The 13,193-nt window shown below is 34.4% G+C and overlaps 1 protein-coding gene across 3 annotated transcripts; it reads left to right on the forward strand.

The window, feature by feature from the left end:
- LOC109326641 (protein MEI2-like 4) lies at nucleotides 4,358–12,968 on the forward strand. 3 transcript variants are annotated; one of them, XM_019559356.1, is made up of 16 exons: nucleotides 4,358–4,621; nucleotides 5,569–5,737; nucleotides 5,937–5,988; nucleotides 6,903–7,232; nucleotides 7,561–7,967; nucleotides 8,076–8,234; nucleotides 8,421–8,537; nucleotides 8,634–8,782; nucleotides 9,032–9,114; nucleotides 9,194–9,604; nucleotides 10,007–10,637; nucleotides 11,072–11,156; nucleotides 11,243–11,311; nucleotides 11,414–11,593; nucleotides 12,313–12,514; nucleotides 12,592–12,968. In XM_019559356.1, exons 2-15 carry the CDS (start codon nucleotides 5,660–5,662, stop codon nucleotides 12,463–12,465), a joined length of 2,904 nt encoding a protein of 967 aa, XP_019414901.1. In that variant the 5' UTR covers nucleotides 4,358–4,621; nucleotides 5,569–5,659; the 3' UTR covers nucleotides 12,466–12,514; nucleotides 12,592–12,968. The 3 variants fall into 3 exon arrangements, with proteins under 3 accessions (XP_019414901.1, XP_019414899.1, XP_019414900.1); XM_019559354.1 differs by having other exon boundaries at nucleotides 12,313–12,968; XM_019559355.1 differs by having other exon boundaries at nucleotides 4,358–4,480; nucleotides 12,313–12,968.

The raw sequence follows: 13,193 nt of genomic DNA on the forward strand, positions 1-13,193 counted from the left end.
ATGAATGGAGTCCTAGCAAGCTGGTGGGGAAAGATGGAGTATCTCCATCTGCAAATGTTGCATAGAAAGATGACTTTAGTTACAACATTGAAGTTGATCTACTATCTGTATCATCAAATCATAGTACAAATGAGTGGATACTTGACATTGATTGTTCCCAATACATGACGCTAAACAGAGAATGGTTCACTACATACAGGGAAATTTCGTGTATCTCGGAAATAATAAAGCATGTGAAATTATTGGTATGGGAGAACTCAGAATTGTGATGGATGATGGTGTAGTGAAGACGTTATATGAGGTTAGACACATACCAAATTTGAAGAAGAATTTGGTTTCTTTGGGAACATTGGAGGCCAAAGCATTTGGCTATAGAATTGATGGGGACAGTGATATTCTTCGAGTATACAACGATGCTCTGATTGTGATGAAGGGTAAAAGGACTGCAGGGAACACTAACAAGTTGTTAGGGAGAACAATTGTAGGTGGAGTTGCTGGTGTGGTTGAAGAGATCTCAGTAGATTCATACCATGATGCTACAAAATTATGGCACATGTGCTTGGGACATATGAGTGTGTGTGGCATGACAAAACTATGCAAAAAATGACTATTGAGAGGAGTTGGCAAATGCAAGCTAGATTTGTGCAAGTATTGTGTGCTTGGGAAACATACACGAGTTAGTTTCAAGGCTGGCCAACACAGGACTTGGGGCATTTTAGATTATATCCACACTGATGTATGAGGACCCACTCAGGAACCATCCCTTAGAGGTTCTAGGTATTTTGTTTCCTTCGTTGATGACGTTTCTCGTAAGGTCTGAGTATATTTTCTGAAGCATAAGTCGGAAGTCTTTGTCAAGTTTAAGGTTTGGAAGGCAGAGGTAGAGAACCAGACTGCTAGGAAAATTAAATTCATGAGGTCAGATAATGGTATAAAGTACAAAAACTCACAGTTTCAGAAATTCAGTGAGGAACATGGCATTTAGAGGCACTTTTCAGTGAAGAAGACTCCTCAGCAGAATGATGTAGTAGAGAGGATGAGCAAAAGGGGAAAAGTTCAGAAAAAAAGGGGGAAATTTCAAGGCTCGTCTTGTAGCAAAAGAGTATTCACAGTAGAAGGGGATCGACTACAATGTGATTTTGTCTCCACTGGTGAGACACACTTCTATCAGGGCAGTGCTTGCCTTGGTAGCCAAACGGGATATGCACTTAGAATAGATGGATGTGAAGGCTGCCTTTCTCCATGGTGAATTAGAGAAGAAAATTTACTTGACACAACCAGAGGGGTTCAGTGCAGCTGGACAAAGTCACTTGGTTTGCATGTTGAAGAAGTCTCTATATGGGTTGAAGTAGTCTCCCAAATAGTGGTACAAGCGGTTTGACACTTATATGTTGAAGCTTGGTTATAAGGGTTATGAGTATGATTGTTGTGTTTATGTCAGAAGCCTTGACGATGGTTCTTTTATTTTTCTGTTACTTTATGTTGATGATATGTTGATTGCTGTTAATCATTTCAGTGATATCAATGAGCTGAAAGTCATATTAGGTAAGGAGTTTGACATGAAAGGTTTAGGGGTTGCTAGGAAGATTCTTGGGATGAAGATTCACAGGGATAGAGGAGCTAGAAAACTATGGCTCTCCCAGCAAAGCTATGTTGAAAAGATCTTAGAGAGATTTGATATGAGCAATGCTAAAATAGTAAGCACTCCATTGGGAAATCACTTCAAGCTTTCCCTAAATCAGTGTCCAAAGACGAATGAAGAGAAGAAATGCATGTGAAAGGTTCAATATACCAGTACAGTAGGTTGCTAGATGTCTGCTATGGTTTGTACTAGATCAGACTTGGCACAAGCAATTAGTTAAGTATACAAGTACATGTTGAAACCAGGGAAGCAGTCAAATGGATTTTCAGATATTTGAAGGGGACTACAGGTCTCAGTATCATGTTTGGCAGCCAACAGAGTAAGCTTTCAGTTATTGGTTATGTTGATTCGGACTATGTAGAAGACTTGATGATAGAAGGTCCACAACGAGGTTTGTCTTCACCCTTGCAGGTGGACCAATTATGTGGAGATCATCAGTTCAGTTTGTTGTTGTTATGTCCATAACTGAAGGAGAGTACATGACAGATGGTGAAACTTCTAAGGAAGTCCTATGGCTTATGGGGCTGGTAAATGAGTTAGGCATTGAGCGAGATGAAGTTCCGCTGCATTATGACAATCAGAGTGCTATCTTCTTCGCAAAGAACCAGATGTATCATGCTAGGACCAAACATATTGATGTGAGATTTCACAATATTAGAGAGTTGGTAGCTTGTGGGCAGATACTATTGCAAAAGGTTCACACTTCAAAAAAATGCAGCTGATATGTTAACCAAACCGGTTACCGTGGACAAGTTCAGGCATTGTCTGAGCTTACTGAACATTCACTGGTGCTGGACTATGGAGCGCCCCCAACCCAATGGCGGAGATGGAGATTGATGATATTCGTCAATGTAGATATTGTTGTGCAATGACTAATATCTCTAGATAACATCAATACAAATTATGAGTTTGGACTAAAGTAAAGGGGTTGGGGTAGAATGCTATATATTTATGTTATGTAAACCTAATGTAACAAGGAGAAGAATAATCAAGCACTAATCATTATTCTCTAATAATATATATTGGTACATGCTCAACGCTTCTGGGAACATAGATACAATTGACCGAACCTTGTTACCAAATCTCTTGTGTTATTCTCTTGTCTTTATACTCTTTATTATTTGATTATTTGCTTCTTCCCAACAGTATATTACAAAAATTGATCATATAAAGATATTGAAGAATCACTATAAGTTAGTGTTTTCAAACATATTAATTTTTTGTATTTATAATTAGAACTATATACAATTATTTATATAATAAATATTTAAAATTTTCACATGTTAACAAAGTAGGAATTTTAACTATTTATTATTACTATAGAGTCCGAGGCATGTAAATTAAAAAAAGCTTAAACAACTAACAAAAAACGATTATATATTTTTCTAATTTAACTATTGATAAACATATTATCAATTTGAAACACATGTTACACTCATATATGGGTAGAAGGGTTTGTAAACTAAATTTATACAAGGATATGTTATTTTTCTTTATCTTATAATTAAGTAAAAAATTATTTAACTAATTAGGTAGAAAATTAATGTGTTAAACATTTAACGAATAAATAATATCCCCTTTAAATTATTTAAATAAAGTATAAAAAAGCAGATAATATGCTCATTTTTATTTGTAAAATATTGGATGTTTTTTTAATGATTCAGGTGATTTATTGTATGACTTTGTTTTATACATCTGAATAAAATTAATGTATGACTTTTCGCCCACTGCAATAGAGCATTCAATTAGGTAAAACATTTTTAGCATTTAATTATGTAAAACCTATTTACTCTTTAATTTAGCGTTTATGGATTTGTAAAATATTCTTTTAGTCTGATTGGGTGAGTATTTTGGAATTTTTTTTTGGTTTAATTAATATATCTGACAAAATTGATTGAAGTATGAATTTTATAAAATAAGAAACAATTTTTAGAGAGTTAGAAGCTTGAAGATTATTTGAAACAAACTGTTTAATTACTTGAATTCAGTCAATTTTTTAGATCTCCTCACTTGAACTAACTACTAAAAATCATTATTAATTCAAATAATTAACTTTATATATTTTTAAAATTTATTTAAAATTATTTCATAATAACAACACTTCCTGTTTTCTAACCCACATTCTTATTTTATTTTATTAACTATTTAAATTTATATATTTCATTTCAGAAAATTAGAATATTGGGTGTATTTTAATATCTAATTTTTGTATTTATTATAATATATAATTTTTGTATTTAAAAATATTATTTGTAGTTATATTTTCACTGATATATATTATATAAGATTATATGGTTTTTCTATAAAATAAAATTAAAATATTAATAACAAAATAGGAAATTAGAAATTAATTCATAGTATTAATTATAAAATATTTTTGCTTTATAAATAGTATAAATATAAATATAATTCAATATTATATAATTAATGGGAAGAACATGAACCTTGTTTAAAATTATAAAATTATTTAATTAAGTCAACCACGTTATTACACACCAAACAAAAAAACGTAATCTGTTACCTGTACCTATTTATTCTCTGTTTTCTCAATTTTAGTTATTTTATATTAATTAAAATAATTAATTTCGTGGATTTTAAATAAAACTGACACCAATTTTCTCTCTCTCTTTCTTTGTCTGTAAGACTCATCAGACTCTGTTCTTTTCTTTTCTGTTCTTTCTTTCATTTTTGTTTCGTTCTCTCTCTCTCTCTCTCTCTCTCTCTCTTTCATTTCCCTCTTCTAACCAACCTCATAGAGCCACCGGCGAGTCCGTCCTCGCCGGGATTTTGCTCTGAATCTTCATTTTTTTCGATTTCACCTTTAAATTCTCATCCAAGGTGTTTTTGGTCCAAATTTTATTCAAAAAATTGTTTTTTTATCGTTTTTCTGTGGTGGGACTAGCAATGCTGAGATGAAGATATAATTGAAGGGTGGTTTTGCTGAAAATATGATGAGATCTTCAGTTTTTGTTGAATTTGGTATGTTATAGATGCTGGAAAGATTCGATTTTTTTTGTCATCTATGGATTTTAGATGACAAGGGTGCTGAATTTTTGGAGGAATATAAGGAATGAACACTTTTGAAATTTGTTTGTTTGCTAGATTCTGTTTAAATATGAAGAAAAAAGGTGTAAAGTTTTGTAATTTAAGCTTGAAATTTTTATCAAAATTATGAGCTTTTTTTTGTTTGGTGGGGTTATATAATTTCTAATATCTTTCTCTTTGGTGCCACTGGTTATGTGTTCAGTGTTCTATTGCTTAAAGCCACTTTATATGTTTAGAGTTTAGACCCCATCTGTGATTATTTTTTATTTGTTTGTTTTGTTTTTGTCTTGATCTGTTGAATATGCCTTATTTCATGACAAAACCAGGGTGTAATTGTGTACTTAAGCTAGATGCTTTTTTTTTGTATGTGATTTGTTTTGAGAAAGGGATAGGAGCTTTGAAATAGAAAGTGGGTTTTCAAGTTCAATAGGATTTTCCTTTGATTTCTATGGAAGGTTTTTCTGTTGTTGTTACAGTTTCCTACATTTTAGTTGCTAAAGTATATTAGGTTGTTGTTAGGTAAACAAGGAGTTTTTTGTGTGTTTTCCTTCCTTCTGTTACTGTTTAGCTGAAGATGCAACAATTTCTGGCTTGGTTTTATACTAATATCTTCGAATTTTGCAATTAGAATCTAGGTAGTGGTTCTAACACAGTTTCAGCTAGTCCTTTTTTCCTTGTTCTCTATTTTCAGTTTTTTTGTTGGGAGGGTGATAGTCTGCTATTGGCTACGCGACTGTGATTTAGTGAGGCTCTAATTGTTTAAATGATATTTTCTAGGCCTTATTTGACCTTAGATTTTCTTTCGGCCATTTTTTGTTTTAATATGGATTGCTGCCGTATGCATTTTGATTGTCTAGTGAATGACCTATAATTTCCAATAGATGACAGAGAATAGAGTCCAATAAAGCTAGCAAGTGAGGAGATTTGTTATAATAGTTATCTTTCGAGATTCTCTGGATTTTGACCTGCACAATGCCTTTCGAAATAACGGACCGGAGGGATGTTTCAGCCACATCCAACTTTTTTGGTGATATTTCCTTTTCTCCCGAGGTAATGACTGTTCTAACTGTGTCATTTTGATTATGTCAAATTTTATCATATGATATGAAGATTTTGTCGATCATCAACTTTTTAAAGTCCAAGGTTGGGTTCTTCTTTTCCAAATTCAATCAGCTTTTCCATGCCTCAAATGCCATTGTCTATCTGACCCGTTAGTTTTCTTAACATTTCTTGAACTTTCTATGGGCAGAGGAATGTTGGATTACAGAAGCTAAAATCCATTCATGACAACTACCCCCAAGGTGAGGTCCAATCAATTTATTATTTGGTCAAAATAGCCATATTTGTCCCCATGTTTCAATTCTATCATTAATGTCTCGAGTATATTAACTAACGGATAGTTACGATTCAGACCTTGAATGTAATGTTTCACAATTTAGTTTTAAAATTAGCAACTCACTGATATTTCGAAATGTTAATTTATTAGAAAGTTTATCCTTTTATCTTTCTGTTTACCTTGTATGATTCCAGTCTCTTTTGAGATGCAGATATACATTCCCAGTTTTGGATTTTTTTAAGCAAATTTTCTTTCACTTTGTGGTTCAGATAACTTGTTTCCTTGTATTCAGAATAAATGATTATCAATGTAGATATCAATCATCCTTAGCTTGAGTGATTGTCGTAAATTTCAAAACTAGTGTATTTGTTTCACTTTGATGTGAATGATGAGAATACTTGTCTATTTTGGATTTTTAGCTTATGTTCATCTAACTTTCTGCTTTAAACAATAAATAAAATTTCATTTCTACTGGAATAATGATTATCACTTCTCAATTTTGCAAGTACTTCTAATATGAGTAATTGAGTCTATCTAAAATCAATTTATTAGTTTCAGTTTGTGGAAAAAACATAATTGCTGCATCCTTTACTAAAATAATGCCTTATAATGCATGTATAGTTCACGACCATGTTCTTGTGACTATTTAATTAGAGTGAAGCTGGGATAACTAATGATGTAATGTATGTGGTTTTGCTATAGACATCGTTAAGATTTTTCTACTTTTAACCATCCTAATTTTGAATGTAGTAATAGTGTAATATCCGTGTGTATCCGTTTTGTGTTTGTTCATTCCTGTGTTCTATAAATAACTATTTCATCTTCAGTACTCACAATTAATTTCTAGATAAAGTAAGTTCTACATATTCAAAATTTCAGGGAAGAGTGAAATGGAAGCATCTCCCGGCAGCATTTTGAGTGCTTCGTTGCCCCTTAAAATAAATGCAGGAATTGGCTTTGTAATGCCCCAGACTAGTCTATCTAGGGAAATTACAGAAAACCAACATTTTGGTGGAGAAGAAGGCATTGCAGGTGTGCTGAAGGATTCCCAGGAAAGACTTAATTATAATCCAAGATCATGGTCTGATGTGCGCATGCAACCAGCATCTGGCTCATATGGTTTAATCGGGAACAAGATTATCACGAATGTGGTCTCTCATGAAAGCAGTCTATTCTCAAGCTCGCTGTCTGATATATTTAGCAAAAAGTGTAAGAATTTATTTCCTTTGTGCTAAGATATTTGCAACATGCATAATGGGTATTACAGCATAGTTGGGTGATGAGAATTGACGCCCGTTTATGGTTCTAATTTCTAAAACTTTCAATACAAGTATCTGTTGCATTAATTTGCTTGTATACATTAGCATAGGAAAATATATGCTTGTTATGATTCCTAATATAGCTAGACAAAGAATTGCATCTGCACTCTAACAAAAATAAGAAAGTAAGAAAAGTTTTCTATTCATTTTAGGTTGTGGTTTTACTTCTGTTTAATTGTTATCCTCATCTGTATGTTTATGTGCATATCTTGTTGCAGTGAGGTTATCGAGTAATGGTGCTCTGCTTGATCAGCCCATTAATGTTGGTTCCCTTCATGAGGAAGAGGCATATAAGTCTCTCGAAGAAATTGAGGCTGACACTATTGGGAATCTCCTTCCTGATGAAGATGATCTGTTTTCTGGCGTCGATGGCGAGTTAGGAGGCAGTGCGCATGCTAGAACAAGTGACGATTTTGAAGACTTTGATTTGTTCAGCAGTGGTGGAGGCATGGAGTTGGAAGGAGATGCTCATCTGGTTTCAGAAAAAAGAACCAGTTGCATGAGTGCAGATCTTGGTCACTATAATAAAGGAAAACATCCTTTTGGTGAACAGTCTTATAGAACACTTTTCGTTAGAAACATTAATAGTAATGTTGAAGACTCTGAGCTAAAGGCTCTCTTTGAGGTGAACCTTTATTATTATATGCTGGTTGATGCTATTTGTGTATTCTCAGGAAGAATATGATACTACTAATCATAAAATTCTAATGGATTGTTTTGTTTGTTACTACAGCAATATGGTGATATCAGGACCATGTATACTGCCGGCAAGCATCATGGGTTTGTTATGATTTCTTATTATGACCTTAGGGCTGCACAAAATGCAATGAAAGCACTCCAAAATATGTCATTGAAGTCTAGGAATCTCGATATACATTATTCAATTCCAAAGGTACCATTCATATTAACTTCTCATGTATGTGTAATTCCTTTTCCTCTGTTACCATTTGGATAAAGTTGGTAGTTTGTCGTTATCATCTTTTAGTATTACTTCTATGTGCTTCGCTTGTTCAATTGTTTCGTCTTCCCTACTTTTCTGCTTTGCTTAATGTTATGTCTAAACTGGATTATTCATTAGGGCAATGCTCCAGACAAGGATATTGGCCATGGCTCACTGGTGATATCTGGTCTTGATTCATCTGTTTTGAATGATGAACTTCAAAATATTTTTGGATTTTATGGAGAAATTAAAGGCGTAAGTTTTTCATTGTTGGTTTTTACCCATTTTTTGGTGTTTGTGTTTTACAAAAGACTATATAAGCATACTTAAATATTTTATCTTTAATTGCAGATCTTTGATTCTCCAGAAATGGATCATATCAAATTTATTGAGTTTTATGATGTACGAGCTGCAGAAGCTTCTCTTCGAGGATTAAACAAGATCTTCATTGCTGGAAAGCAGATCAATCTGGAACCTTTCCATCCTAGGATTACAGCATGGTGTTTATTTCCACATCTTTTTAATTTTTAACTTCTATATTTTCGGGAGCTTTTATAACTATTTTCTGCTTTTGAAATCTGTCTATATTAATTGTTCTGTATACAAATGCTTTATTTTAGGTCTGCATATTTCTTCTTACCACCTTGAATGGCATACTTTCTATTGGTTAGAGTACAAAGTTATTATCCATCACCTTGATGGAAAACTTACTTTTTCTGTTAACAATTGTGAAAACCTTGCTTTTGTAGTCTGCTGCAGCAGTCTCAGAAAGGACAAGATGAACCAGATATCGGTCATAATCTTAACGGCAATTTATTAGTCAGACAGAAGGGTATGATTATTTCTGCTTCAACTTATCTTTTTCCTCAGGGAGCTAAAGTGTTCTTTGTCTCACTACTTGTAATTTACAGCAACATTGTCTTCTGGAGCTGCATCTGGTGGAAGCTTGGAAAATGGATATAATCAGGGATTTCAATCTGCGACAAAGCTACCTTTGAATGCTTATATTGATAATAACACATTATTTCCTGTGAATTCTGGCATTCACAAGACAGCAAGAGGAGCATCTACTGGAAAATCATTTGGTGTTTGTGAGTCCAGTAATGCTGTTGATGCAATGAAATTTGCGTCTATTCCTGGACTCCATCCGCATTCTTTACCTGAGTATCATGGTAGTTTACCTAATGGTGGTCCTTACAACTTTTCAAGCACCATTAGCAACATGGCTCCCAGTATTGGTACTGGGTCGGCAGAAGTGTCTGGCAGTATGCACATTCAGGGAATGGGCTCAACTGGGAATGTAGCCGAATTTAGTGCACGAGGTAAGTATGATATGCTAAGAAATCTTCATGTATTGGTAACTTATTTTTTTACTTTAAATGGCATCAACCACATCTTAGCAATTAAAAAGTTTACAATAATGGGCTTGACCGGATGCAGTTAATTACGATGAATACCTTTTTCAATATTTTCATTACCACGCATGGATATAGATTGCTATTTAAAGGGTGATTATTGATTAAAATACATTTGCATTTGTGTGTCGGACTATCTGAGATTATGCTTTCTGAATTGAACCTTTCTCTTGAAGTTGGTCTTTCTATCTATCGGCTTGCAAGTGTTAGAAGTTGAGTAATTGTAGGCTGAAGAGATGTCGAATGTGGATTTAATAGTTATATATTTGAATTCTGGTGTGTGAAATCTTTTTATTTGTGGGCCATCAGGAAACAGTAGTCGCCCACATGGACTTTATCATATGTGGAACACCTCCAACTTGCATCAGCAACACCCATCAAATGCCATGCTTTGGCCGAAGACACCATCCTTTGTTAATGGTGCTGGTAGTCCATGTATTCCACAGATGCCCAGCTTTCCCGGAACACCGTCTCATATGCTGAGAGCAACACATGTAGACCACCATGTTGGATCAGCACCAGTTGTTACCGCCTCACCATGGGAAACACAACGTTCTTACTTGGGAGAGTCTCCTGAAGCCTCTGGTTTTCGATTGGGTTCTCTTGGAAGTGCAGGTTTTCATGATCCCTGGCAGTTGCAACAACCAGATTTTTCTTCTCGCAACATGTTTTCTCATGTTGGTGGGAATGGTACCGAATTGATGTCCAATGCTGGGCAGGGCTCTCCTAAGCAGTTGTCACATGTTTTCCCCGGGAGACTTCCCATGACTTCAATGTCAAAATTTGATACTATCAATGAAAGAATGAGAAATCTCTATAATCGTAGAAGTGAAGCAAACACTAACAATGCTGACAAAAAACAATTTGAACTTGACCTAAGCCGAATACTGCGTGGGGAAGACAGCCGAACCACGCTTATGATAAAAAATATTCCTAACAAGTAAGCAAATATATCCCGAGCTTTTTGGCATCTTGCTGCTTACCCTGTTATCTTTCATCTTCAATTTTCAAAACAAGATTGCAATGGCGATATTGCTAGTTACCTGAAACCATTCATTTATTTTTATAGACTATTATTTTAAGATATAGCAAGTACTTACGTAAATACATATTTCATTTTTTATAGTTTATCCTGGGTAGGCAATTGTTTATTTGGCTCTTGCCTTTTTTAGTTCAATACATATCCATGCAAATGGCATCTCTTTTGCTTATACTTGCATGGACACACTTTCACATGCCTGTTCACATTTTATATCTACTTTTTATATTTATCAATAGTTCTCAGTAACATATTTTATTGTGAGTAACAGCATGCACGTTTGTCTTTTGCTTTGCCCCTTTTCCTTTTTTATATTTGTGTATATATTTTGGCAGGTATACGTCAAAGATGCTTCTTGCTGCCATTGATGAGCAATGTCGAGGAACTTATGATTTTCTGTATTTGCCAATTGACTTCAAGGCAAGTATATTTTTCGGGTTGGTTGAATATTTCCTTAAGTGAAGTAATCATAACTGTGTTTAAGTCAATTCTTTAAATGGTTGCAGAACAAATGTAATGTTGGCTATGCATTCATCAATATGATTGATCCTGCTCAAATTATTCCATTCCACCAGGTTATTTGAGAATTATTGTGTCATAGTGATTTAATTTATTCATCCTGTTTATTTTTGTTTCTCTGTGTTGATGAAACTAAATAGATAAGAAACATTGTGCAGGCTTTCCATGGAAAGAAATGGGAGAAGTTTAACAGTGAAAAGGTTGCCGTACTTGCATATGCCCGAATTCAAGGAAAATCTACTCTTGTTGCTCATTTCCAGAATTCAAGCTTGATGAATGAGGATAAACGTTGCCGCCCTATCCTCTTCCATACAGATGGCCCAAATGCTGGTGATCCGGTAAATCTGCTTGTTCTTTAGTTTTAACTATATTCCAGCAACATATAAAGAAACTACTTTATTCCCAGTATTCTCCATATTGTTAGCCGACCCCACCTAGTGAGATAAAGGTTTGGTTGTTGTTGTATTCTCCTTATTGTTATTTTGCTTAATACATCTAGTATTCTGATGTTTACGTGAACGGGTCAGGGTGATACAAGTAAAATGCAAGTTACGTTACTGTCTTTCTTGCTTATTTCACCTTTTCTGTGCCTGATATTTGATGTTAACATGTCAGATACATATTTCTTTCGTCAGTTTCATGCATTCAGAGTGGTAGTAACAAATAGGGAAGGCATTCAATGCAATTGATTGACTGAAGCTAATTCCAAAGTATATTAGTAGTAATGATTATGAAATCATATGTTCAAATCCTGGAAACAGCCTCTCCACTTGCAGGGATAAGGCTGTGTACATCTACCCTCCCCAAACCCCATTAAGTGGGAGCCTCGTGCACTGGGTCATCCTTTTATTAGTAGTAATGATTATATTGGTCTTCCTTGAGCTGGTTTCTACTTCAATAAGATGCTATCTACTTTGTGTTTAACTATTCTAGCATCAAGTTCACTTAACAGATTGCACTTTCCATTAAAAGGCTATGCTTCCACCCTAATGAGTGACTGATATATGGTTCTTCTTGTGATATTATAGAACAACGTTGACCTGATTTGTCTCTGCAGGAGCCTTTTCCCTTGGGTAACAATATTAGACTAAGGCCTGGAAAATCTCGCACTAGTGCTAGTGAGGAGAATCGCGGCCAAGGGAATCCTTCAACTTCGGCAAGTGGAGAGGAGTCTACTAATGGAATAGAGTCATCAAGAAACTCTGACTAATCTAGCCTCATGTCATGTGTCAACTCCGACTTTGTATATTTTAATTTTTGTTTTGATCGGACCGAGAGGAATTGGAGTTGTTAGTAAAGGGGCTCACAATTTTTGCCTATAGAGGAGCGGCACAAGTTTTCGGAGGTTGAGGTAAACATCCACCATAATGAAGTCACTGATTCTAGTATTATCTGTACTTTACTAAAGTTTTCGATACATTGTGTATCATCTTACAACTTTAGAGAATGGCTTAACCGAAGCTTAAAATTTTGGCTAGCTATGAATGGACCATGTGGCAATTTGCATATCCCTTGAGATAGTGAATATCATTGTGGATTTCAAGGGTGCTTTGTTGTTTTCATCATATGTAATTTTGTTTTATCTTTCTGGTTGTGCTTATGGGATTTGTTTTTGTCTGTAGAATGTGACTGTTGAGCGAAGAGATTTTAATTGGAACATTTTCTTTTATGGTACTAACTTAAATATTGCTGTTAATTCCTAATTCCTTCTTATTATTTAATCTACTCAAGAAAGTCTTGTATGGATACGTGTCCAATTGATACAAACAATATCGGGTATTAGATTTCATAAAAGTAAATTCGACAATGGCTTCATTGTCTTCGTGACTACTTTTAATAAATCTGATATTTGATAGTCAATTTTCTTGTCAATAAATATGATTTATCATTGAATATTATGATGTGTTCGACTATACTGTTTTTATTATTTGATTAAAT

This window comes from Lupinus angustifolius, chromosome LG14 (genome assembly GCF_001865875.1).
Source record: "Lupinus angustifolius cultivar Tanjil chromosome LG14, LupAngTanjil_v1.0, whole genome shotgun sequence".
Classification (NCBI taxonomy): domain Eukaryota; kingdom Viridiplantae; phylum Streptophyta; class Magnoliopsida; order Fabales; family Fabaceae; genus Lupinus; species Lupinus angustifolius.